The sequence below is a fragment of the Anopheles bellator genome, chromosome 1, assembly GCF_943735745.2.
Source record: "Anopheles bellator chromosome 1, idAnoBellAS_SP24_06.2, whole genome shotgun sequence".
NCBI lineage: Eukaryota > Metazoa > Arthropoda > Insecta > Diptera > Culicidae > Anopheles > Anopheles bellator.
In genome coordinates, this window is record NC_071285.1 from 19,994,784 (window position 1) to 20,019,708 (window position 24,925).

Genomic DNA, 24,925 nt, shown 5'->3' on the forward strand with positions numbered 1-24,925 from the left:
CGATTTTGTTGTTTCTCCAACCGCATTTGGCCGGTGTTTTGAAGGTTATCGCGAGCCATTTGTACTCCGACAAGTGACGGTCCGACATTGCTGTAACATTTTGTTTGTAAACAAAACTACTTCTTCCGCACTGCGGATATGCCGGCTAGTTTTCGTGGTGCATTGCAAAACGTCGCGTGAAAAACGGGTTTCAATCGGATACAATGTCGGAAAGTGAGGCTGGCTTCGCGGCTTCCGATGTGGAGATTGAGGAAGTCGATGTGTACGAGATGGACGAAGATGTCCTGAAGGAGTTTATCGAAGTGCACGATCTGCCGCGCACGGTGTCTGCTTTGCCAGCTCCGAAAGCGGGTCCATCAAGCGCGACGGTCGGAACTGGCTCTTCAGCCGCGTCGGAGTCGGAAACGGACGAAGAAAATACAGAACAGCGGGAAACGCTTATCAAGAAGTTGGTTGCGCGAGAAATTTCCTACAACGAGTATCAGGAACGAATGCAACAGGACGATGACCTGGACGACGAGGATGTCGAAATGGATCGAAACCGTCACCGCAAGTCGTTCGGGTTCGAGGCGGACTTCAGAACAGCGCGAAGAGATGCTTTGAAAGGTAATCTTCAGGGCCCGACGCATCCAGCTTCCGAAGGCAAAAACCCACGGCGTCGGCAGAGGCGTCTCCTGCCGCCAGCCCTTCAGGGCCTGATGGGAGAGGCCAATCTCTGCTATGCCCGAGGCGACACGAAGACGGCGAAGGACCTGTGTCTGGAGATCATCCGGCAGGTTCCGTTGGCATACGAACCATTCATTACGCTGGCCCAGATCTATGAGGCCGACGATCCGGAACAGTACCTAGAGTGTTCGCTGATCGCTGCCCACCTGAATCCCTCCGATATAGAACACTGGGTACGCGTGGCGGAGATATCGATCGAAAGGGGCAACATTGAGCAAGCGCAAAAGTGCTACACCCGTGCGATTAAAGCGGATCCCAAAAATATCGATGTTCGTCTGAAGCGTGCGCAGCTTGTCGAAAGCAAGGGCGACGAGAAGCAAGCGTGCAAGTACTACTATGATCTGCTGCCGCACGTCCCGAAAGAACAGGGAGACTTTCTTATCAGTACCGCGAAGCGGGTGGCAAAAAAGTTCCACGAAGAAACCAACATCGGGGCGGCACTCGAGGCGATGGATCGCGCATACGCGACGGTACCGGAAAAGTTCTCAAGTGAGGACATCAACCTACTACTCGAACTGTTGATCGCCAATGGACTTTACCAACGAGCATTGGACGTTCTAGCGACACACGCCAACGTTGCAGTGAATGATTCATTCTCCCCGGCCACAGAAGCTGACGCCGGACAACGGATAACGTTTTCTGTTTCGATACCGGACGAAATGATACTGGATCTTCGCACGAAGCTGGCCATGGTGCTGGTGCACCTGAAGTGCGAACATCTTTTTACCTTCATAATTGATGACATCATGGCACATATCGATCCTGAAAACGGTGGAGACTGCTATCTGGACATTGCGGAGGCGCTCATGAAGGAAGAGTATTACCGGTATGCGTTGCGACTGCTGGTGCCGTTGATTAAAAGCAATCGCTTTTCTATGGCCGCCGTTTGGCTGCGTTACGCCGACTGTTCGCGATTTGTTGAAAAATACGATGAAGCCATCGAGGGTTACCGGCGGGTACGAGTGCTTCTGCTTGTTTGACGTAGAATATGTTTCACAAACCCCCTTCTCTGCTCGTAGGTCGTCTCACTGGCGCAGCATCTGGATGCACGATTGGCGCTGGCAGCGCTGCTGAAGAAGCAAGGCAAATACACTGACGCGCTGAAAGCTCTGGAGCAGGATCCGGAACGCGAATATCTCGATCCGGAGGTACTGCACGAGCGCTGCCTAATGCTCGAAGAGATCGGCTACTATAAGGAGTTTCTCGAGGCGGGCTTCATGCTTCTCGCGCGCAATTGCTATCAGCTGAAAAATCGTCACGAGATGGAGCTGGTTGTATCGTACGTCCGATTTTACGATATGCGAGCCAACGAGACAGAGAAACGAGTGCTCGGCGAAGGCGTGCCTGACTTTGTCAGTGGGTCCGATCTTCAGCTGGAAACAGAATGGGATCTCGTACTGCGGCTGCTGAGAGTCGCGGAAAAGATGCGCAACTACCCGTACTTTATGAAGCTGGTGTTTACGCTCAACACCTCCAAGCGCTTCCAGGGTTACCGGTACGAGTTGCTGCAGCTGGCTCTTGCAGCCTGCATCTTTAACCGAGATCCAACGTTCGGGCACAATATCCTGCGGGAGCAGATACGCACCCTGCTGGCACTGCAGCCGGAAAACATCAATCATCCGCGATTGTGGAATGTGTTCAACTTGGTCGTTTTCATTAGCGGCGACGTACGGTACAATCGATACCTAGCGAGACTCTTCGATCGCGTCCCGAGCATTGCGGTTCAACCGAAAGCCCTTATTGCCAACTATCATCTCACCTCCTGCACCTACAAGTATGCCCTAAACGAGTACAACAAAATTTTTCGTGCCACCGAAGATCCACTTTACGCGATGATGGTTGCCGTCACGTTGACGCAAATTGCTTGCCAAAAGTTTACCCCCAAGAAGCAAACACTCGTGGCGCAGGCCAACATACACATGGACCAGTATCGGAAGGGGCGGATGGCAGAGATACGGCACGAGGTGTACTACAACTTTGGCCGCATGTTCCACCAACTCGGTATGCTACACCTGGCGGTGGACTACTACAAGCGCGTGCTCAGCTTCGACAGTGCGGTCATCAGAGAGTGTCCCGAACATTTGGACCTGAAGGCGGAAACGGCGTACAATTTGAGTTGCATCTACAAGCAGAGTGGAAACTTGGAGCTCGCTCGCAAATATCTCTACGAATACATACGAGTGTAACGGGGTAGGTTGGATTTTGATTTTTCCACGTTAAGCAATTTTTGTTTTGATAAAAAGATCACTGCACCAGTTGGGTGTTTTCTTCCCTTAATTTCGGATTCATGACGGAGCTTACAACAAACCCGATCGGTACAAATTATTTTATTGACTCTGTTAAAAGGTTAACACTTCAAATAACTATCAAAACAAAAAGTGTCGTTCCTTGTGTTATCAATGTCTGTCCCTTTCGTGGTTAGCTTTTAGTGCTGAATTTCTTTCTCTCGAGATTGATTCGTCTTACATTCAAACGTTCCGATCCATTACCTCTTCCGTTGAGTGCTTCCAAATCACACACATTTCACAAAATCATATTGCATTCCTTCCTGTCGCGAATCAACTCGTCCAACTCCATTTAACCCGAATCATTTGAAGGCCATTCTGTGGTAGAAAGCGTAACATTTTTAACAATGCTTCTAAAGACGGTGCGCGCACCTCTAATGCAATGTGTTGAATAAATCTGCTGTACAGTCCGTGCTCTCTCCATGACCCTCGATGATGATTGTTGGATAAATTGTAACACTATTAAAAAACATTAAAACTGATAAAGTATCGTCCGAAACCGAAGGTGGAACTCCAAAAAGAAACGCTAAAATAAATTATCAAACAATTTTGCAATATTCTTGTATTGGTCAAGCGCGGCTTCTTCGCTTGACGGTACAAATCTCGTTCAACTAGCTTGCCACAGGGATTCGTCTTCAACTTAGGTCTAATCGTTGTGTTAGAGCATGGTAGTAAATGCGGAAATGGGAAGATAATCAACCATCGCACCTCACTTTGTTTGCCCAATTTTTATAGGATTGATTTTCAGTCTTTGTTAATATGCGGTGTACTGTATGCTGCTTTGCTGACAATAGGTTATTCTATTTCATTTCAAATCGATTACCTCATTGTGAGTGAAACTGTTACAGTATGTTACATTGTTCGGCGTGGTAACGTAAAAGAAACACTAATCTAGTCTAGTTCTGCGCATTCCGTCGTGATTTATGAAGCGCGTTATGTTTGTTAAATTAAGGGATCTTTACAGTAACTGAAACAGAGAAGAATTCATCGCACTGGGGGCGTGAATCTATTCCAGCATGATTCGTCGCACGCCGCAAGACATGCAAAATTTGGCGCTGCTTATCATGAAGCGTGCCCCACATTCGTGACAAAATTTGGACATTGGATTCAGGATCAACCCAGCGACGGATTCACTGTCTTTGTGCGGAAGGGTTTCTGGCTTGCTGGCTTTCGGCGTGCCCAGGTTAGTTAGCGGCGGAAGGGACGTCGGTGCATGATGCGCATTATAAGCACTGTCCGATGAATCCAGTGATTGCGGTGGTTGAATATGGCCAGTCGAGCTGCGCGAACCCGGGTATCCCTGACGTATCGGTACCGGCGGGGCGTAATCCGGTGGCGACTGCGTGGACAGGCTGCTACGAAGGTGCATCGGAGGAAATGGACAGTGAACGCAATCGGAAGCAGTTAGAAGGGCAATAAAGATTATGCAATTGGTGCGCATGCACGACAGATCGTTGGCCAACTACTGCGCTCCAAAGACCACCGTCAACTCCACAATGTTTAAATTTTGAGAAAATAAGTGAAAAGATGGATTCATAGAAACACTTCTCATTGGACAGTGGAGCACTAGAGAAGAATAGTGGGAACTTTCTAGTTAAGACGGTTTGCCTAGAGCTTGGACCCTTTTTAGTGTTACTACCACTACGCCCGGCGGGGGGTAACCTACCTGCGGTACGCTGAATCGGCACTCGCCTGTGAACGCTCCGACGGTCGCTTGTGCAACGGGTAATCCTCCACACTGTACAGCTCCTCGGAATCGATCGAACACACCGAGGAGGACGATCCACACATACGGTCCAGTTCTTGAACGCTTTTGAGCAGATCGCGCTCAAGATGATCGAACGATTCCGGAGGGTACCGCGGTTCATGGAAGTACCCTGCCAAGGAGGATGAAGCCGGTGTAGTAGCTGATGGCGCCCCGGAGTTAGCTTGGTAAGAACTGTTACTATAGCGAATGCTCCTACCGTTTACTGGGCTTGGGGTTGAGTAGTACGGTCGGGTGGTGGCAGAATGGTTGTTATTGTTTGCGGTGCCACTTTCGTGATGCTGACCACCGCTGGCTTGGTGAATGTTCGGCAAGTTCTGTACCGTCGAAACGGACCCATTGGTTCCTCCCGTTGGTGATGGTGAGTAGGGTGTCGATTCTTGGCTCGCTCGCCGGCTGAGGATCGGCGAATTGCGGGCGTAGTTCAAACGCTGAGCGAGTGGACGAAGCGCTTCGGACGACGGCGACGGTGCTTCTTTCGACGAACTGCCACCGTTGCCGTTACTGTGATTGTGTGTGGTGTTGTTATTGATTGCGTTGCTGTAGTAAGCGTTACTATTGAAGCTACTTCCGTAATGTCTAGGGCTACTAATGCTACTACTACTATTGCTACTATTATGGTTACTGGGTGTGCCGCTACCATTCCGCACACGCAAATCCACTCTCGGCACGCCGCTACTCCCATCGAAATGGTTCGTGAGGCTGTTGCTACTATCGAGACTATTGCTTCGCTTGCTGCCGGCGCTCGTGGCTTGACCGACGATGCTACTGCCACCGGTAACGGTACTACTGGTGCGACAGAACAACGACTGTTTGTAGTCCTTTGCCGTGGCAGGTGATCGTCGCTGCAGATCCTCCAGCGACATCATGAACTCATCCACATCGAAATCGTCCAAATCCGGTACCAACGGCCGTTCTCGGCTATGACTTCGAGGCGAAAGCATGCTGGTTGAATTCGACACTAACGCCGTCGCCACTGTGGTCTTGCGATTCAGGTCGTTGGTTACTTGAGTGGCAGAACCCTTAACGCCACGCTCGGTACCAGGTGATGGGGTCGTGTGAGAAACAGTCGCTGCCGTCGAAGACGTCGAATGTTTCTTGCTCAGCTGTGGCCCATCGTTGTTGGTCCAACAGGAATCATGCTCGGAATCCTGGCCGGTGCGATAACCCGAATCTTCTCGATCCTGGCGTGTCAGTTGTGGCCGCTTGTCAATGTTTGTACTTTCTGCGCTGTTCCGATTATCCACCGGACTTGCGGCGGTGCTGCTACTGTTACTGCTATCGCTGCTGTTGGCCGGTACTAGGCCCGGGACACCAGCGTTGTCTTTATTGCTGTTGCATGGGGTTGCGCCGAGCGTTTCGGTCGTCAGTTCCAACTGTTTCTTGACCACTTTGATCGTCGCCCTCGGTGGCGGTACTGGGGGGTCCGATTTCTGACTCGTATCGGTCTCCACAGGCACTGAACTGTTGCCCACTGGTTTGGCAACTTCCGCAACAGTGTTGCCCCTACCGATACCGATACGTCCCACGTCCAGCGTCACCGTCTTTACAAGATTAATTGGTAAGTTATCACATTTATTTATAAGCTTTGGATCGATATAACTAACGTCGGGGCGGGTTTCCCGTTCGAATTGTGGTTTCGGTTTCGCGTTACTACCACCCTTGCCGATAATCGCGTCAAGCGATATTACGGTCGGTCGCCGGTTCGTACTCTCACTGGCGCTGCCCCCGCTGCTGTACGTTATATTGATCGGTTCCAATTTGATTGGGACCAACTTGAGCGCTTGCTTCTTGGCGAGATTCTCTTCCGCGCTCGGTACGCTACGTGGGGTGATTTTTTGTTCCGGCGGCTCCGTTGTGGGCGTTTCGGGTTTCGGTGCCGTTATACCGTGGGGGGCAGCGGCAGCGGGCACATTATTATTATTATTAGCGGAGCAATCTTGCTTTTTTGCCTGTGTGGCGGCTTCAGCGCTCAGCGATGACGACCGTTTGCTGATGCTGTTGCTCTTGTCTTTCATATCCTTTTCGCTGAGTGCCAGCTCGGTTTCGTACTTTAAAAATACGGCCAACGAGTCGGTCTTCGAGAGCGGAAGCTCTCCGCCCGGTGACACCGCCGGGTGATTAAGATCCTTGATGTCCAGCTTGAGATTCTTCCGCACCGTGCTCGAATCGCGCAGCTTCGGTTTCTCGGCCATCTGCAGCGCGTTGAAGGTCGACTTAATCGGTATCTCGTCGTACTCGGAGGACTTGAGGAAATTGGGCGAAACCGGCCCGTCGTCGGTGATGCCCTTCTGAATGTTCGATTTCGCCTTTTCGATGTACATCGGTCGGGACACTTTGCGCGGCATTCGCAACGAATAGGCTCGCCGAAAGTTCGAGTTCAGGGGAGACGTTTTCGATGCACCGCCGGTCGATTTAGTGTCGGTGCCGGCGGTCTGGTTCAGCCGCGAGGTGCTCGTCGTACTCGCCGGAGAACTCGTGTGGATGAGGGAGGTGGCAGGAGAGAACAACTCTTCGAGCTGTCTCCTGGCGGAGAGGAATGGATCGTACCGGTCAGGGCTGTATCCACTGGGGAGACAGAGGACGCGAATGGAAAAGAACAAACGAAAAAATAGTACGACTTTATAGAACACACTGGCCAATCGATTGGTCCAGTCGACAGACAGTCTAATTTGGGTTATCATTGTTTAGTGATTTGAAATGCTTGGTAACTGTTAAAGCCGATTATGTTAGCTGATGGATGTCGGGAGAAGCTTTTGCATATGTTACATGTTAATGGATGATCTTGTGAGTACTTGTCGCATGATATTTGGACAGGATTACCGCTAGTACCAAACAAAATGACATGTTTTGATATAAAAACATCCGAAAGCGGGCAATATTACACACAGCGCAATGATGTTGATCGAATAACGAGGATCTCGTGGAAATAATAGACAAATAAAGCAACGTTTAGGAGAAATCTCACATTGGGGAACAAAAAGGCACAACATATTACCAATAATCTATCTAAACAGCTAGCTTCTCTTTCGTCTCTTGAATTACTTCAACGTTCCTGCTAAACTTATCCGAAGCCGTCCCATAGAGTTGGATGTGCTTGGATGAAGTGCTTCGTGCGGGTAGTTCTGGCGTACTTCTATTGTTCGTCCTTCCCCCAAAAGTGCAGTTTGAAACTCACAACCTACAGTCTACGGTGCAAAGTGAAAGCTAGTGGGGCCAGTGCAGGAGTCACACCGAAGGACTGCCCCCTGGCTCCGATGGTGGCCACTAGAACTTTTTTTTTTACACACGATCAAGAGCCCTGGCCATGGAAACGGATAAACGACCAACGAACCTGCTGCTCGTACTCGTTCGTACGCTTTGCTGGCCGACCGGCCGGTGGTGGGTCATCCGCTCGTCGTGCTTACTATGGCCAATGATTTCAAACTTTTCGACGCGCTCGCGTTCGCAGGTCCGCGTCTTATCTTGTCTGTGCATAGTCGTCTGGTCTACGGTGGAGCGTTTCAGAAGATTTCTAGTCTGCGTCCGGCCACCGGGCTCCAAGCGGTTCCCGGTGTGATTGCTGTAGTTACTGTTAGCGTTGTTGCAGTTATTGTTCGAATCACTGTGCAACCGATCGCTACTGAACGTGAAAGTCTTGGTCCGTTTCGTCACTTTGCGCGTCTCCTCGCGCCGTTTGTTAGCATTTGCTTCCTTGGTGGCGTTATTGCCGATTGTTAAGGACAGTTGCTGCAATGAGGCTGATGGATTGGACTTTCTACTAGATGGACCCAGGCATTTGCTGATGGTCGCACGCCAGTTGCAGCGCCGCGTGAAGAAGGAAAAAGAGAGAAGCGATGATCAATGGTGAATGCTCGTTAGTAAGTATAGTCGAAAAAGCGCAATTTAATCGTGGATTAGTCTTCGCATGGTATGGCTGAAAATGGAGTAACTTCACGGGGCGGACTTCCTCGTTGCAGCAAAACGTAGAACTGCAACTTACTTGTCGCTCGAAACGGACGAGCTCATGGAGTTGTGGCGCGGCATGTGCAGGTCCAGTTCCGCCAGGCTGTTGGTGGAACCACCGCAACTCAAACTGCCGGAATATTTATCCCGAGTGAAGGCGCGCTTCGACCTACAACGAACCGCATTTATCGTCATATCGTCCTTTGGGGTCAGTTAGCGTTTCGCCTTACCTTAGCTGCGGTGCCCGGTACTGGATTCTGGCCTGGAGTCTTTCTTTGGCTGCCGATATGCTTTGATTGTTGTTCACATTCTTACTCAGTAGCGCTTTTTCTCGGCACCACTCAACGTGCCGGTCGTAGGCCTTCATCCCGAAGCATCGCTCGCAGTACGGACACGGTTCGTTCTGCTGCGACATGCTGCGCTTCAAGGCTGGTTTCGGCGTGCTCGTTGAGCTCGGCATCGACGTGGACATGGCCGTAGCATTGAATTCCTTGCGCTCGAACGTTGGCGTTTTGCTGAGGCTCAGCTTCCGCACCGGAATCGCCTGCAAATGGAACGATATACGAACGAATCAATTACACGGTAATGTCTCGGTAAACCGTGTTATTTAAGCACATTTCGCACTCATTTGATCTAGAACATACGAGCAGCGTTTTTTCGGTTATGCTTCATCCTTAGAGGTCAAAAGTGTATTCTGTGTTTATTATAGCAAGATTTTTTTTTCAATAATCTAATTCATCAATTAAACAAGACAATACACATAGCACACGAATCTTAGCGAAATAGTCAAAGCAAAGTTAACAAAGTAGCATTTGTCATGCTGTTAGTTGAAACTGGTTCGGGAATCTATAAAGAAGGGCATACCAGACCTGCACCGGGACGGGATGTATGGAAAAATCAGTATAAAACACAACACAGAACTCACCTCATGCGAACCGCTTACCGTCTTATGGGGCAGCCCAAAATTTTTCGGCAAATAAGAAGCCAGCTCAGTTCCCTCCCGTCGCTGTCTGGACGAATCGAACGGTTTCCGCTTCTTCGTCTGGACTCGCTCACAGATTCCGATATGTTTCAGCAAGGAGGTTGTGGCGAATTTTCGCGAACAGATCGGACACGCCTGCAGCTGAAGATTTGGCGGAGGCTCACTCGGAATACTGAATTTCTCGTATGGGTTACACTCTTCGATGTAGACAGGTTCCTCCTTTTCCCCGTCCGTGTACTGTTGCTTTTCATTGAGGTTGTTGTCTGCAAAAGAAAACGGAAGAAAATTTGTTATTCAATGAAAACCGATTTATCCAAATCAAAATGATGTTCTTTGATGTGGAAAGTGATTGATTGTCTCACAATCGTAGATCGTAGATTAATGACTTAGGTCAACGTCTCTATCATCACGCACGATACCCGGGAGGAAAACCATTATTCCATGCCCATTAATTATATCGCCACGGGCGCCAAATATCACAGCAATCAAACAAAAATATATAGAACCCGAGTATGGTCCGGTCCACGACGACTAATAATATCCACGGTTCTTTACTCCCTCACAAGCAAGTCGCTTCAAATCAAAGCTTGGGCAGTGTATTTTCTTGACACCTTCCTTCGGTCAGTGAATTGGGCCAATTCACCGACTTAATTCAGGCGGAGGCCCCTTGCGGCGGCACAGAAAAAGAACGATCGCAGGGAGATCTCGGCTAGCCGTTGGATAGTTGGTTGAATTGTTAATCATACCATCCGATCTTGGTGCAAATGATTAAAACATCACTCAACCATGTCGGACATCGGACGGTTTCGGTCTGTCAGTTCGGCCCGTTAGTGGCGACGAACAAACGGCCGAAGGTTGTTGTCGGATATCGTATGGCTCCCATCTAAGACAAGATAGCGTAATTCGACCCCCAGTCACGGACAGGCGCCTGTGGGAGTTATGGAAGATTTGTATGCAGGGCAGGGTACGAGACGCCGACGCTGAACCGGGCTGTGGAACCGGTTGCGAATTCGATTTAGTGGCCCCACGTACGTTTCATCTTATTTTGATGGGCCCTCTAATTACTGATGCCTTTCACTCAATGCAACGGTCGTTATTTAAATCTGCACCGTTTGTCCGTACTTGATAGAGATTAATTAGCTTCTTAAACTATCTGCCCACCTGAATGCTTTATGAGCTCTAGTGTAGCAGAAAATTATGTAAACCTTTCCAGCATTTACTGAAAGTGAGTGATTATTTTTGAAGGATAAAGATAACGACGTTTAAAGAACCCGTCTCGAGTGGCTTATCGTTGCTGGATTAGAAATGGACAATAATCTTCCATCGACCTACTTGACCACTTCGATGCGATGTAGTCGGGTAAACACTGTCCGACGATACATACACGTGTACATCATGTGTATCAATCATTTTAGCATCTCGTAACTCCTTTCAGGAATCTACTTCTTACCGTTAGTAGCATTAGCAGTATTTTTGAAGATACAAACTTAAAACTTCAATCCCATATCAGGAGCAATTTCGTTCCACCACCTAACGGTTGTACAAAATAAAATTTAATTATTCTGCGCTGTGAAGCGCGGCACGTTTTTATGTTATGCTGTTGATCTTTCATTAGCGCAATAATGTTTATGGTCACAAATTTACCTAAGAAAATAATGGTTGAACCCCTGTATGGGCAACGGTTACACTTTTGACGCATTCCATAAATCACTTTTCTGGGAACTCACTCTCACGCCAGACTCATTGAATGTACTAGTTGCCATTAAGCTGCGTTTAGTTTCACGTTAGCCCCGCAAGTGTAGTCGTTCAAATCAATAACCACGTTGACTTTAATACGCCAATTTCTCCCAAAAATGGATTCATTGAGACACCTGACGGAAATTACAAGTGTGTACAAGTGTGTCTCTGCTTCGCACCGGTCGCCAATGCTCATTAGAGCACTGCGCAGTACTTGGACCCGCAGTTCCGTAGAAACATTGCTTCAATGCCCCGGTTTCATTGGCCTCCAATAGCATGCCGAGTTGCTACGCTTGCCGGACAAACTTATTTTTCAGACACGTGCCGACGGTCACATGTTTCGATCTGGAAATGATTAATATTCCGTCCAGGGAAGCAAGCCATCGAGTGCTGCTCCATTGCCGCAATGACCACCGTACAGCAGTTTATCTTAATTCTGTTCCACCGTTTAGGGACCGCGGGACAGTAGAACGTTTTTTTTTGAGCTGCTAAATTTGCCGATTCGTTGCTGTATTCGTTTTCTCCACCGATCGTGACTATTCCAGCCGAGGTGGGTATTTGCTAGATGACATCATTCCTCTGGAATTGAGCGTTAGTGAGCTTCGTGCTGCTTACATTTAAAACTAATACCCTTGAATGTCCTTCAGGCAGAGCAGTAAACCGGCATGATAAGTCACGATACCAGAAACGGTTCGGGCGGAACGAACTTGGAACGAACATGAGCGTAACTTAATAGTATAGAATAATGCTTATTCATCGTTCTGTACATTTGTCCAATTTGCCTGATGTGCCCAATATAAAAATCTTAACTAAAATATCGATACTTATCAAGAGCCCGAGTGACGAGTCCCATTATTTGCCTGAGACGAGCATCTCTGGGGGACGTGCCAAATGGCAAATTTCGTTTTCATTCCGCAAACCGGTCGAAAACTGCACAACATCATCCCGAACGAGTTCATCGCGACACATTATGTCAATCCACTTTCGCATATCGTTGCGTGGCTTCGTGGTAGTTTCCCACCAACGGAGACACGCGCGATGGACATGACACATGTTGGCGTTTTCGCTGTCCCTCTCTGTTCCCTCAGGAACGGAGAACGACTCATCTTGTCCATTTTAGCGACAAAATGTCCCATGTGAATGAGGTCATCGGTTCAAATTGCAGCCAGGAACCAAGTCTGCGTGGAACCTAAAACGAAGTTCCAAACCCAGAGAGCTACACTTTTCCGCCGTATAAAGTTACACTTCATTTCTGCTCTTGTCGCAGTATTGCGACCCGTTTGAAGCATATCCATAGGGGCCATATGAGAAGAAACAGAACTCTCGCTAGACGGAGGGAACACCCCACAAGCTGGGCGTATGGTTGGTACTTCGGGGGCTAAAGGGTGTCAAAAGTCAATGACTAAGCTGGGCTGGGCCCACCGTAAACACTGCCAACGCGTAAAGACACCACGAACAAAGAACATTTGCAGTACACAGTTTACATCAGCCGTCACGTTATGTCTGGTCTTCTGAGTTCCTGTCTGGATGGCTCATGACACGAGGCAACGCCGTTCCAAAGCTGTTCTATGTTGCCATTGCCCAACGCAAACAGTGCGAGGTGATAATTGAGTTGACTTTGGGAACACTTTCACTCTTGATTAGAAACCCACAAACAGAGCAGCGTAATGATGTCAGTCGTTAGCTGGAACGATCATCGCCCACGATCTGAAGGTCTGGAGTTCCGAGCCGACACTCCTACCAAGAGTCAACTCACTTTAATTATAACGTATGACTATAAACGGTTAAAAATAAGTCGGGCAATATATCGTCACGGATACACTTCAATAAAGTCTGTATGTAATCCATTTAAAAATTACCCTTACGGCGGTCACAGTTTTAATCAACTATACGAACTACATAAGATGATAACAGGTGCACCGCTGGGCGCCCGGGAAGTGATCGATCCGGCGATCCACTTCGAACGTTAATTCGACGGCGACTGAAGCACACTAAACGCTGAATTCATCGTGTCACTCCGACGAAAACGTGTTACACCATCGTGGGATCGATGTTCCAAACGGCTCCACCGAAGGGGACGTCGATCTCGTCGTATCGTCCACGAATCGTGCGGTGTTTTATCTCTTTTACCTTTTTGACCCACCGGGGCCCCCCAATTATCCGAGACTCAGACACCGGCTTATGCGTCCGTGGTGCCGTCTCTTTCTCTCTCCCCTTCCGAGCCCTGGCTCCACGGGACATCCAGCCATACCAAGTCGAAGAAACACGACCCACAGCAACTCGAGTATCGCGGGTTTACCACTTTGAATTACAAAAACCATTCGCGTAGTGACCGAACGAATATGGATATGTTACGTGCGCCTTCCAGTTCTTGCCTTTGGCTAGGAACACACGCTGCTAGTGGCCCGGGGCTGAAGTACAAGAATTAAGAGGGCACATTATGGTAACGGTGACTTTGTAGCATTTTGGGCATTAAGCGAGGCAACCGGTTTAACGCGGGCTGCATCCAATCAATCGCAAGCCCGCGCACCGAATGAATGAGAGCAAATGACAAGGATAGTTTGCGCAACAATGTACTTATTGTTAAAAAAATGTTCCACGTTAAATTGTTTACTGAATGTTATCAACAGGTCGGTTACTATTAAAAGTAAAAAGAGTAAAATAAAATAATCGGGAAGACGAAACGAAACCGAATTCATTTAAGGAAAACGATATTTACAATAGGCTTAGCTGCTTTTTTCACCATTTCTCATGTGATTTGTTGGGGCACTTAATTTTTATAATGTCGTATTTTTTTTTATTCGATACCGCTTCGTTCAAAAACCGGAGTCCTCCGAACGATCGCTGAACCGGTGATCCCCAATTAAGTGGTATCGCCATAAAACTGCGCGACGGAGAGTTTATGCAAATTTGTAAAAAAGTTGTTCGCCGATAAGCCGCAAGGTGGGGGCCCATTTTGCGCACAATACACTTTGATGACGCCCCGGGACCCCATGGGCGACCATTGCTTGGCGATTCATTATCGAGCCGGCCGCAGAAGCGAACCGGTTCAAATGCAACCGAAAGGTCCACAGTAAACAGATGGACAAAAATTTCATGAATATCTTACATTCGGATGGGGGCAATTAACATACCAACAAGTTTGTTCTGCTTATCGGAATAATCAGCCAGCATTGGGTTTCGTCTTTTCGCAAAATGGTAAACAACATTCAGCATCCCTCGCGGGCGATTCTCACTCATCATAGCCCGTGGAACTTGACTGAAGATGGAAAAGTTTCCATGCCGCGGAATGTATCATTCGAAACACGGGTCTATGTTTTGAAATTATGGATCCCCAAGTTGGCGTTTTTTTTCATCCCCAACAACCTGTTGTTCGTTAACCTTGAAACAGCGGCCATAACCAATCGAACTAATGTAAATATTCTTCACCACAGTGGTGGCTCTCCACACCCAGATGTCCGTTGTTGGAAAGGCCTGTGAAGCCACCTTCGAGGCCTTCTTCCCATGTTCGGCCGAATGGGGCTCTTCTTCCAGTGGATCTTCCATCGCCAATCGAATGCACCATGTGGCGCTGCGCCCCGTGGCTACCATTTCTTCCCGGTTCGAAGAAGAATTTGTTTTCGCACAACAAAATCTCCATCATCGCCAATGGGCCGCCCGCCACTCTGAAATCGAATTTAATCGAAGCGTGTTGATTTGAATTCCTTTTTACACCTTTTACAGCGTCCAGCGCAAAAAACGGTTTCGACTGATTCACTTGCGCTGGGTGCCTTTGATTTATATGTACTTTTCCGTTGGTGGGTCCTGCGTTGTTGCTTTTTTTTTATTCCTCCCAGAGGACGCAAATGTAGACCACATGCAAGCATAGTCGCCTGTCACCTTGACAATTCCCATTTCGCGTCGTTCATGGAGCGCTGATAGGCGCAAAACCTGACGCCGATCGGCGTGTGGAGTCGGTCGGTCGAGATGAAAGCTCAGAAAAAGAAACCAATCGAACTCGCGGTGCCCTTTTTCCTTGTCCCTTCGCGCTCGTTTTATTTCCATTTGCCATCGCCCTCCCGGAGCTGTCGGCGAACATTTAATGGATTTACGATGCATGTACTATTCAGTGAGCTGAGCAAGCATTGGCAACTTACTTAGTGCCCGTGTCGCTCAGCTTCTTGTTGTGCACACTGAGACATCTCCATCGCAGCAGGCGGCCATAAGAATGGTAAAGTTGTCAAATTTTGTGTTGAAAACGGGTCAAAATTTATAGAAACAAAATTAATCAAAAAGGTGGATAGAAATTTATATAAAAGCATATAAAAGGTGAAAATGCATTGGATTTCCTCGTATACGTGCTACATCCTAGTTAGCAAACAAAACTGTTTTGTTTGTCCTTTTTTTGTTTTGCAAACAAAACTAGGGGTTCAGCTTTGCGAAATTTAAAAAGAACCAATATTCTTGAGAATATTAGAACATGATCGCACTCAATACAGAGCATAAAATACAGGATTTTCCATATCGTAGCTTCGAAATCACAGGGCTAGGACATTACCGTTTTCGAATATATTTGCCATCCCAAGTATTAAAGTTTTAGTCGAATATCTGCCATTTTAGAAAATGAATCGTCTACTGACCATCAACCAGGAAGACAGCACGCCAATTGGGTTCTTCAACAACAGACCGAAGAGGCTAATTTTTCCAGCAAAATTTTCTTCAGCGACGAGGCAAGATTGAAGAGAGGCCGTCATATCAAGAAAAGATGACTCGTATGGTGGGCATTACGAGCTGGAGGAGTCATAGAACCCTATTTTTTCGAAAACGACGAAGGGAGGACCACTACGGTCAATTCCGAGCGATACCGCCCGATGATAACACATTTGTTTTTGGCCAGCAATTGAAGATATGGACTTATGAGATATGTGATTTCAACAAGACGCGACAACGGGCCACACAACACCTTCCTAGAATCCTTCAAGGAGTCTTATTTTAGGTATTTCTAAATGATGTACTTGTTTGCTCCCATAAGGGTATCCTCGAGTTCGATTCGTAGAACCAATATTGCCAAAAATACGCCTTTAGCAACTCATCTTAGTCACATTCTTCAATCCATGAATCGAAAAATGGTGGGTTTCCTATCAATGACCGCATTGTTTGGTGCAGTGAATCAGTGTCGGCCGCCGCGCTAATAGTGATGTCAGACATGCTACCACCAATCAGCAGATTGTGCCGCTTCAGCCGCTTGTCAACTGATAAGGTACAGTGCCCCCCATTGCATTACCAAGCTTAACAATTGGAAACAAAGTTTCCTAGGCGGGTGCTTTCGAGGACGATAAGTATTTCGTAAGGAGCACTGCCACTGACTAAGCGTTGGCGTTGTCTGAGGCTGGGGCTGCGGCGGCTGCATAGTTTAACCGTCCCTTGACCAAATTGAAATGTGCCTATCTCCTAAGCACGAGAAGCTTTGCAAATCGTTAATTGCAAGCCACAACCTAATGAGCCCTGCACACGTCGTGATTGAATGATTAATAGGTTTTTAGCGTTACGATGATGTACTTTCTCCAAATATAACGAATAGCTATTCGCCGGCCGGCCGGCCGACCGCCGATCCAAGCGGCGCTCCGCTTACCATACGCAATAATTAAGGCGAAAGGCTGCCGTACCTTCTTCCCCGGCACTTGTGCCTTGCGTTTTCCCGTGGCCGTAGAAAGCGCTTCCCTGTGCTTCTCCAACGAGGGCAACGTACCTGATTTGCAAGGTCGCAACGAGGCCCGCTTGCCGGCCGTAAGGATCTCGTAATCATCGTTCCACGCTGCACCGGAGCTCCCGGGGGCTGTCGGTCCCGGGCCGGCTGTTGGTCCATCGGCCGCGGTCCCCGAAGGGCTTGCGGTTGCCAGCAGCTTGAGCCGGCTCTTGGATGCACTTCGCTTCAGGCTGAAGCTTTTGAACGCACTCGACAGCTTCGATCGACGCATCGGAATGCAGGACATCTGTGCGCCGATCGAGTCCCGATGCTGATTGCTGCTGCTGCTGCTGCTGCTGACGGCCAGATCGAGTGCATGTGCATCGGGTCGTGGCCGCATTCGGACCGGCTCCGGTCCCAAACCGACGTTGCTGCCATACTGCTCGAACTGAGCCACCGAGGACTGTGAGGTGCCGGCCTCCGGGAATCCATTCGCTCCGGATGATGACGAACGGTTCGAGAGGTTCTTCGAGGATTTGGATTTACTTTTGAACAGTTTGTTCCACATGCTGGCGCGTGGTGCTTTCGTGTGGTGTTCCGAATTAAGACCACCCCTTTCACTGTGGGAGCACACGCTGTACACTACCTTGTCAACTGTTCTTTAGCCATTCGTATTTTGGGATCGTGTCTCGGATCACTTTAGTCTGGTTTTTTAGGAGCTACACACTGGCCGGAAGCTTCACCGACATCAAACCATCTGATTTCTGGTAGAAAACAATTATAATTAAAGTCGAGACACCGTCCCCCAAAACAAACCATGCCTGTGGGGGCCCAAAGCCCACCGCATCGCACCTGTCACCAATAAAATGGTAATTAAGTGTCTGCGTCTATTTACAAACCTGCGCCCTGTCTCTCCCGTCCAAACCTGGCGCTTCCTCTTCCCCGGCCCGGACTAACACCGAAACCGATAGTTTCCCTTTACTTTCAGCTCATTTCACCCTTCATTTCACTTTATTTCGGAAGCGGATAGAAACCGCCGGCACGCTGGCCGAGAAAGCTCCGAAACCTCATCGAAACCGACCGCATCGCATGGCGCCAGCATTTTCAATCAATTTCCTTATGGGTTTTCTGCGGCCTGCCCTAATAGGCTATTTTTTCGGTCCAGTTTTTCTTTTTTTTCTGTCCCACCCGGGGGCCCACCGAAATTGGTTTTCAGTTGGGTCCGATAAAGCGTAAAACAATTGGAACTGTCCCAGAGTAGCGAGCGAAAAAACCGCGCGGGGCCACCGTCCAATCTGCCAATTTTAATTAGTTGCTGCGGGGCGCCCCAACTGCCAACAACTTTCTAGTCCGAAACTTCAGTGATTGGTTCTTCCAGCTGGCGCCGATTTTCATAACCCTCCACCGCGTAATCCTTACACAACCGAGTGTCCTAAACCGAATTCGACTACCCATTTGAACGTTGGGATTGCATCGAGCACCTGACGCACCAAGGAACTGTCGGCAACCGACGGCGGGAACATCAACGAGCCATAAAACGAAAACCCTGATAATCTTTTTGTTGACCTCCGCGACCGGGGTCTATCTATTTTTATGACCCCCATCATGGCCGAACACTGGCCGTTGATGGATGCAAATCAATTTCCGTTAACCACACCACAACGTATTGGGGAATGATAAAAAAAAGCCATACGCAGCCATCCGTCAGCAAGATGATCATCCGGTCCGGCATGATCGCCATAAACCATAAGATTTCTTTCTGACGTTACACAAGCCTTGCTGCTTCAAGTCGGCGCCGATTTGGGCTTCGAACACCGTTTCCCACCGACGACACACACGACGGTTTTCCCGCCACCGGAATGCGGAAAGCTTCACGCGTCACACTTTTCCACGTCCGGGACGGGACGGTCTCTCTGTTCACACCTTTTCCACCGACGCCGAGCCACCACTAAGTAGCTTCCACCGGGGCCAGGAAATTAATCTTCCTCGGCCGGCACACCTAATGACTATAATATTCGGGGCGCCGCGAGGCCCTCTGGAGGGGCCCCCACATCAATCACAGGGTCTACACGGGCTCGGTTCGCTTGCTTTATGCCACTTTCCGTTTTTTTTTTTCGGGCTTCACCTATTAAGCCAATCCTCTAGCCGCGAACCGCTAAGGTAGTGACCGCTTATTAGCATCACTCCGGGTCGTTACGGGTCGCGGCACTTTATGTTGCACCTCTTTTCACGAGCCGTTTACTTCCGTCCCCACGGATGGGTTACGTATTTGCACAGGCACTGCACACTTCCTAAACATTGCAACATTGAAGAAAGGGCCAAGAATGACACCCCCCAGACTCATACTTCTGAAACGGGAGTTAAGAAAAACACTCAAACGACCGGCGCAAGTAGCGAAGGTTGCTGCGCTGCCCCGTCTATCGGCGATCTTGACGCCGTTGAAGTCACGATGTTACTAAAATGCGTTGAACCGCCCGGAGCGCTATCTCTCGCTTGCGCTCTTGCTCTCCACCTCGCGGGGTGGCCAGCCATGCTGTGCTCTCTCCGATGTCTGTAACGCACCACCGCCACCGCTTGGCAAACAACATTTGGGGCTTCGTAGGATCCCGCGAGCGCGCGAAGAGATGATCTCACGACGTGTAAGGCATGGGTTGAAAAGTTCCGAGCCTAAGATGGCGCTACACTTAAGGCATTCATCGCTTTTTCAGTTATTACTAACCTTCAAATGAAAGCTATTAAAATTTCATTATACTCATAAGTCTTTAGAGGTATTGTGCTAAGAGTTGCACTACTTTTGTTGTTTTCAAAACCATGGATCAAATACAATTTCCTGTTTTACACTGTCTTTTGATGAAAAAAAAAAACCTTTCAATTGAAGCAATAGCTTGAAATGTGTTATAAGGACTCGGTTCCATCAGAAACAACAATAAACCATTGGTTTGTTGATTTCAAGCGTGATCATAGAGACGTGATCGTTGATGCAGAATTCTGTGGACGTCCTAATGTGGCGGTAACACCAGGAAATATTAAAAATATTTACAACATCGTTTTGAATGATCGAAAAGTGAAGTTGCGTGAGTTAGCTGCTTAGCTCATTGCAAAAACATCGAAAGAACCTGTTGATGATTCTAACCAGTGTTTGGCCATTTTAAAACGTTATCTGAGTGGAAAGGAACTGGTGAACCTCGTCCAAAGCGTCCGAAAGCATAATAATCGATTGGAAAGATTATAGTCTCGGTATTTTGGGATGTGCGTGGTGTAATATTCATCGACTATCTTGAGAAGGGAAAAACCATCAACAGTGAAAATTATGTAGCGTTTTATGAGCATTTCAATTCTGAAATGATCGCATATGGCAAAGAAAAAAGTTTTCATCAAGACCGGTGTCACAAGCCAATCAAATCAATGGCCAAACTACATGAATTAAACTTCGAATACGGGTCCACCATATTCGTCAGATTTGACTCCCCGCGACTAGTGGCAGTTCGAAGACCCAAAAAAAAAATGCCAATCGGTAAGCAATTTCGCTCGTATGAAGAGACTGAAACTGAGGGCTATTTTGAAGGAAAAGATAAATCGTTCCACAAAAGTGTTTCTCAAACGTTGGAAGGACGCTAGAATCTGGCTCTTGATGGAGATGACGTTGATGAAGAAAGTCGATTTTGAATTCCTTCTTCGACTCGGGACTTTTCAGCCCACGTGTCAGTGGGCGCCAGTGCAACGCACCAGATCAAGAGCAGCTGGCTGCCGAGGGCTGCGCGGAACGTCTCAGACGCACATCTCCGAGGAACCGCTTTCTCCGTCTAACAGCCGGGGACGAGTGCGTAAGCGGCTTCGGGTGTGTTGGTGATCGTTCTTTCGGTGGCTCTTTAATGTTTGCCACATTAACCCGGGCGCGATCGAAGGAGGATCGCTCTCGAGTGGCGTAGATCAAGTACGCTGAAATGGGAAAACTGACTTGAGCGACTCCGCTTGTGATCACTGTGAGGTTAATCCATCCATCCATCCGACGGAGAGGCACATTTCCAAATCAATGCAGTTATTGTTCGCTTGAATGAAGTCCCTCACACAACTCTGGCCTTCGCCCGTCGTGCAATCTTATGCGAACTGACATTCGCACACATGTGCGGCATTTATGTGTGCCTAGCTGATCACGCCCTTCACATGAAGTAACCCGAAGAAACATCTTGAAAGGAGAACCCGGGACTTCACACCATCCGATCGCGAGGGGCTTATGTTTGCCAGAACAGTGACGTAAATGAAAAGATCAGAGCTCTCAGAGAATTGTGAGCAGAAGCATCACCCCGGATCGCGGATTGATTGATTGAACACAGGTTTCAAACAGGATCAGACAATGTATGTGAGTCGGACTTTGCGCAAACGGTGTCGCACGGGTACAGAAGTATGTTAAGACTTTAATGCCGACACCCGAAACAAGTGTTGGACCATTCGGATACACTAATCTATCTATTAGAAACCGCACCGGAACCGGACTGTGGCGTGGGAGTGATGCCCTGAGCCCGGAGCAACCGAACACACAGTTTGCCAGAAAGTTCCCCGTCACCACATCACCCATATCCTGCGCGCGTCAATAAAACACGCGCCCACCGGTGCAACGGGCGATCTCGGATGCGAGTTTGATTTTATTTTTGAAACATCGTTCACTCACATTTCTTCGCCCGGTTCGTTAGTCGCATCTCGGCCGCTTCTGGTGTTGCATTTCTGTTACCGCGTTTTCCCCGTTTGTTTATGTTGTGTTTTGATTTTCTCGTCTCCCGTTAGCGGCGTAGTCGTTCTGCCAAGTCGTCTGCCTACGGGCCACCTCTCGGGGCTCGGGAAAAAAGGCAAAACAAGAAATTCTAGACCCAGCCAGCCAGGGTGCACCATCCACCACCACGCCGGCACCACTGGATGTTGTCAACCGGCGCGCGGTCCACGGGCGGCGGAACCGCTCTTTCGCCGTACGGAGAGTTGATCCGTGAGCGGAGATACCAGAAATAGAACGACGCGACTCTATCGCAATAATCTTCGCTCGGTGGAGGCGTTAGCAGTTATTCAATTGCCCGTGCCCGTGTGGACCATGAGTTATCGAGCTGACCTGGAAGTCACGTCCGAAGCCCACTACTGCCGTGCACTTCGATGGGTTCTTCTCGGGAGAAGGCACACGTGCAGCGGACTGTGGAACTGGTCGTGGGCACAGCCACTCAGCCCGGTGAAGAAGCCGGCGAACCGTGACCGGAAAGCGGAACACATAACTTATAGATTGCAAATCTTCGCGGACCTTCGTATTGACCCGAACCCTACACGGAGAGCAGCCTAGTAGCCCCGACCACAAACTGCGGACGTATTGGTACCGCGTTGCACAATTTGTACCCTCTGCGCCCTGACCACACACTTTACATAACGCCGTGGAAGATAGATGATGGGGGCCGGTCGCTCCTCCCGAGATATTCCTCATACCGCGTCATCCCCGATGGTGTTGGTCCAATAGGAAACGCGGCAGACACCGCTTGGCGGGTGACTACCGTTGGGCGGAAAATAAATCTTCTCAAATCTCCGCAATTGCATTACACCCGGCCCGGCGGCGAGTCGGCTGGAGAGAGCTCGTCGTCTACCCCGTAACTGTCGCATGGCGAGATATGGACCATTTGCCGACACTAAGGGTCTCCGTGCGCTCCCTGTGCTTTATACTCTCAATGACCGGTGGGGATTCACAGTGGAGCAGCATCGCCAATCAGTTGAGATTTAGAGAGTTTAGATACTGGGCTGCCTATTATTAGTAGGTCAGTAGACCAGAACACCAACAGGACTGTCAGTTGTCATACGCCTCTACCACATGACTGGTGGGCACCACACTTTCAATTTTAATGAGCGAAAAGTAATGGCCAAAAACTTCCCAACCAAACCTACCCCTAGGAGCTGTCAACCGTTGGACCGACCGAAGAAAGATGTATTCCAAACAGAGGAATACAAATTATCGCCTTCCCAAGAACACATGTTCCCGTTCCGTTCCGTACAAAATTAATTTGCATGTGGGGGCCACCACCGGGGATCCCCGGGTGCGCACCGGCGATGGAAGTGGTGCAAGCGGATGTGGAGCATGTTGGTGCGGTATGTTTCTTGTACTATTTGTTTCGCTTGGTTTTTCTCTTCGGTTTGTTGCCACCACCAGTGTCGACATTTCCACGGACAGCGCACACCCGGGAGACGTTGTTTTCCCAACGGACCAGCGACCCGAGCGACTTCCTTGGTGATGCGTGTACCGCAATTATCGGCATTTAGTAAACGCAAGAAGCAAGCACGTACCTTCGCGCGTAGCGAGCGGGAATCATAAACAAGCTGCAGTCTCTGCAGCGGCGAAAACACGGTGCCCACAACCCACAATGGGGGCCTCAAGCCTTCAAGCTGCTGAGGCAGAGAAATGGTAAACAGGGCCCCGGTATAGGGTTCAAGGGTTCACGTGGAGAAATCGGTTCGCTAAACATTTACAACCCCACAACACGTCACTTCACAGCCGTCCAATCGAAGGAAGCAGCAACGGAAAGGTGTAAAAACGGAGGAGATCTTTAACACGGCGCCACCTGGAGCTAACCCTAACCTTGCGTGGACCGGGCCCTCGATGAACGCCGATTACGGCACGGCGGCGACCGTGGAAATGGCGAAAGTTTTCGGGCGACCTATCCGGCTCCGTGAGCGGCTTTTTGTTTGCCAACCGGAACCCCCAGTTTTCCCACCCATTCTGCTGGGCACCTGCTACCGGATCTGCGATCCGATGCGAACGATTAAACGTGGCGCTCTCCCGAACTAATTTTTTATGCCCTTCCAATACCGACGATGATGCTGCCGGCGTGGGTGTGAGAAAAAATCGTTCAACAAAACCGACGCGCGTGTTGCCCATTGTTGCCGGAGAAAGGATCCCCGAGCGGATCGTGCCTCTCACGCATTACGGCATACTCTATTGTGTCTCACGCGGTGCGCAAAACAAACACGTGGACACGGTGTGCGTGGCGCGCGTCGCGGGTGTCCCTCAAGAACTCCTGGGCCGACGTTTGAGCAATAGAATCACGGACGGACCCCAAATGCAACGGGACGCTCTGCACGCTGGGAAGATCACACGTCTATAAATACCGGACCCGTTGAGTTGAGGGGGCCCTACATTTTCACAACGGCACGGTGCACATTTTCGTCTCCGGTGCAAGCCTCGCACGCACCGACTACTGTGTCTGATCGGGCTATTTATACCGTGAAGTGCGTCCGATCGCGGCGGAGTGCGCTCTCGTTATGCGCGCGTGTCCCAACATCGGTCCCCGCGGGCCGATTTTATGCTGCGACTTTTCTGCGACAAGCTCGTGCGGTGGTCGATAAATTTGATTTATGTGTTCGAACAAACCAACTTCCGCGAGGCGCGCTGTGGTTTAATTGCTCCATTAAATGGCAAACATCGAACGGGCTGGTTAGGCATCGAACGGCATCGAACGGGACCATTAGCCCACCTGCCATCAGGATTGACGCCCTACATTTGGTGTTTCAGAATTGGTCAACGAGCTCACCTGTCCAGCTTCCTTCGTAGCGATCTGTAACGGGAAAACAAACAATGAAAAATTAATAACACGAGCGACTAACAGCGGCCTTGTCAAGTCTGTGCTAATTGGCTCAACCTTAGCGACGATCATCTTTGATCGAAAACAATCTTACCGAGGTTAGTTGTTGGGAACTTTTACAAGTATGGGGTGGTCCAGACCTAGACCCAGACCAGATCACTCGTTGGGGATGCATTGGCTTTTCTTGAACGACTTGTGGATTTTCTGAGCCCCCGAATC

At 49.1% G+C, this 24,925-nt stretch overlaps 2 protein-coding genes across 2 annotated transcripts; one reads left to right on the forward strand and one right to left on the reverse strand.

Moving 5' to 3' along the window:
- The first annotated feature begins 203 nt into the window (after positions 1 to 203).
- On the forward strand, positions 204 to 2,912 carry LOC131205224 (general transcription factor 3C polypeptide 3). The gene is made up of 2 exons (XM_058197238.1): positions 204 to 1,682; positions 1,746 to 2,912. The coding sequence occupies exons 1-2, from the start codon at positions 204 to 206 to the stop codon at positions 2,910 to 2,912; spliced, it is 2,646 nt and encodes an 881-aa protein (XP_058053221.1).
- A 155-nt stretch (positions 2,913 to 3,067) lies between these two features.
- LOC131206451 (serine/arginine repetitive matrix protein 2) lies at positions 3,068 to 17,673 on the reverse strand. Its single transcript, XM_058199005.1, has 7 exons — positions 17,169 to 17,673; positions 9,647 to 9,966; positions 8,952 to 9,265; positions 8,759 to 8,890; positions 8,111 to 8,536; positions 4,678 to 7,344; positions 3,068 to 4,366 (listed from the first exon to the last, which is right to left on the reverse strand). Exons 1-7 carry the CDS (start codon positions 17,671 to 17,673, stop codon positions 4,018 to 4,020), a joined length of 4,713 nt encoding a protein of 1,570 aa, XP_058054988.1. The 3' UTR covers positions 3,068 to 4,017.
- Positions 17,674 to 24,925: the final 7,252 nt, after the last annotated feature.

What these genes read in the sequence shown, in the direction of transcription:
- LOC131206451 (XM_058199005.1), bottom strand. Translation starts at nt 17,673, where the DNA reads ATGTGGAACAAACTGTTCAAAAGTAAATCCAAATCCTCGAAGAACCTC. An exon ending in CGGTAAGCGGTTCGCATGAG is followed by an intron (nt 9,266 to 9,646) that starts GTGAGTTCTGTG and finishes TTCCATTTGCAG; the next exon opens with GCGATTCCGGTGCGGAAGCT. An exon ending in TACCGGGCACCGCAGCTAAG is followed by an intron (nt 8,891 to 8,951) that starts GTAAGGCGAAAC and finishes GGTTCGTTGTAG; the next exon opens with GTCGAAGCGCGCCTTCACTC.
- LOC131205224 (XM_058197238.1), top strand. Translation starts at nt 204, where the DNA reads ATGTCGGAAAGTGAGGCTGGCTTCGCGGCTTCCGATGTGGAGATTGAG. An exon ending in CCATCGAGGGTTACCGGCGG is followed by an intron (nt 1,683 to 1,745) that starts GTACGAGTGCTT and finishes CTCTGCTCGTAG; the next exon opens with GTCGTCTCACTGGCGCAGCA.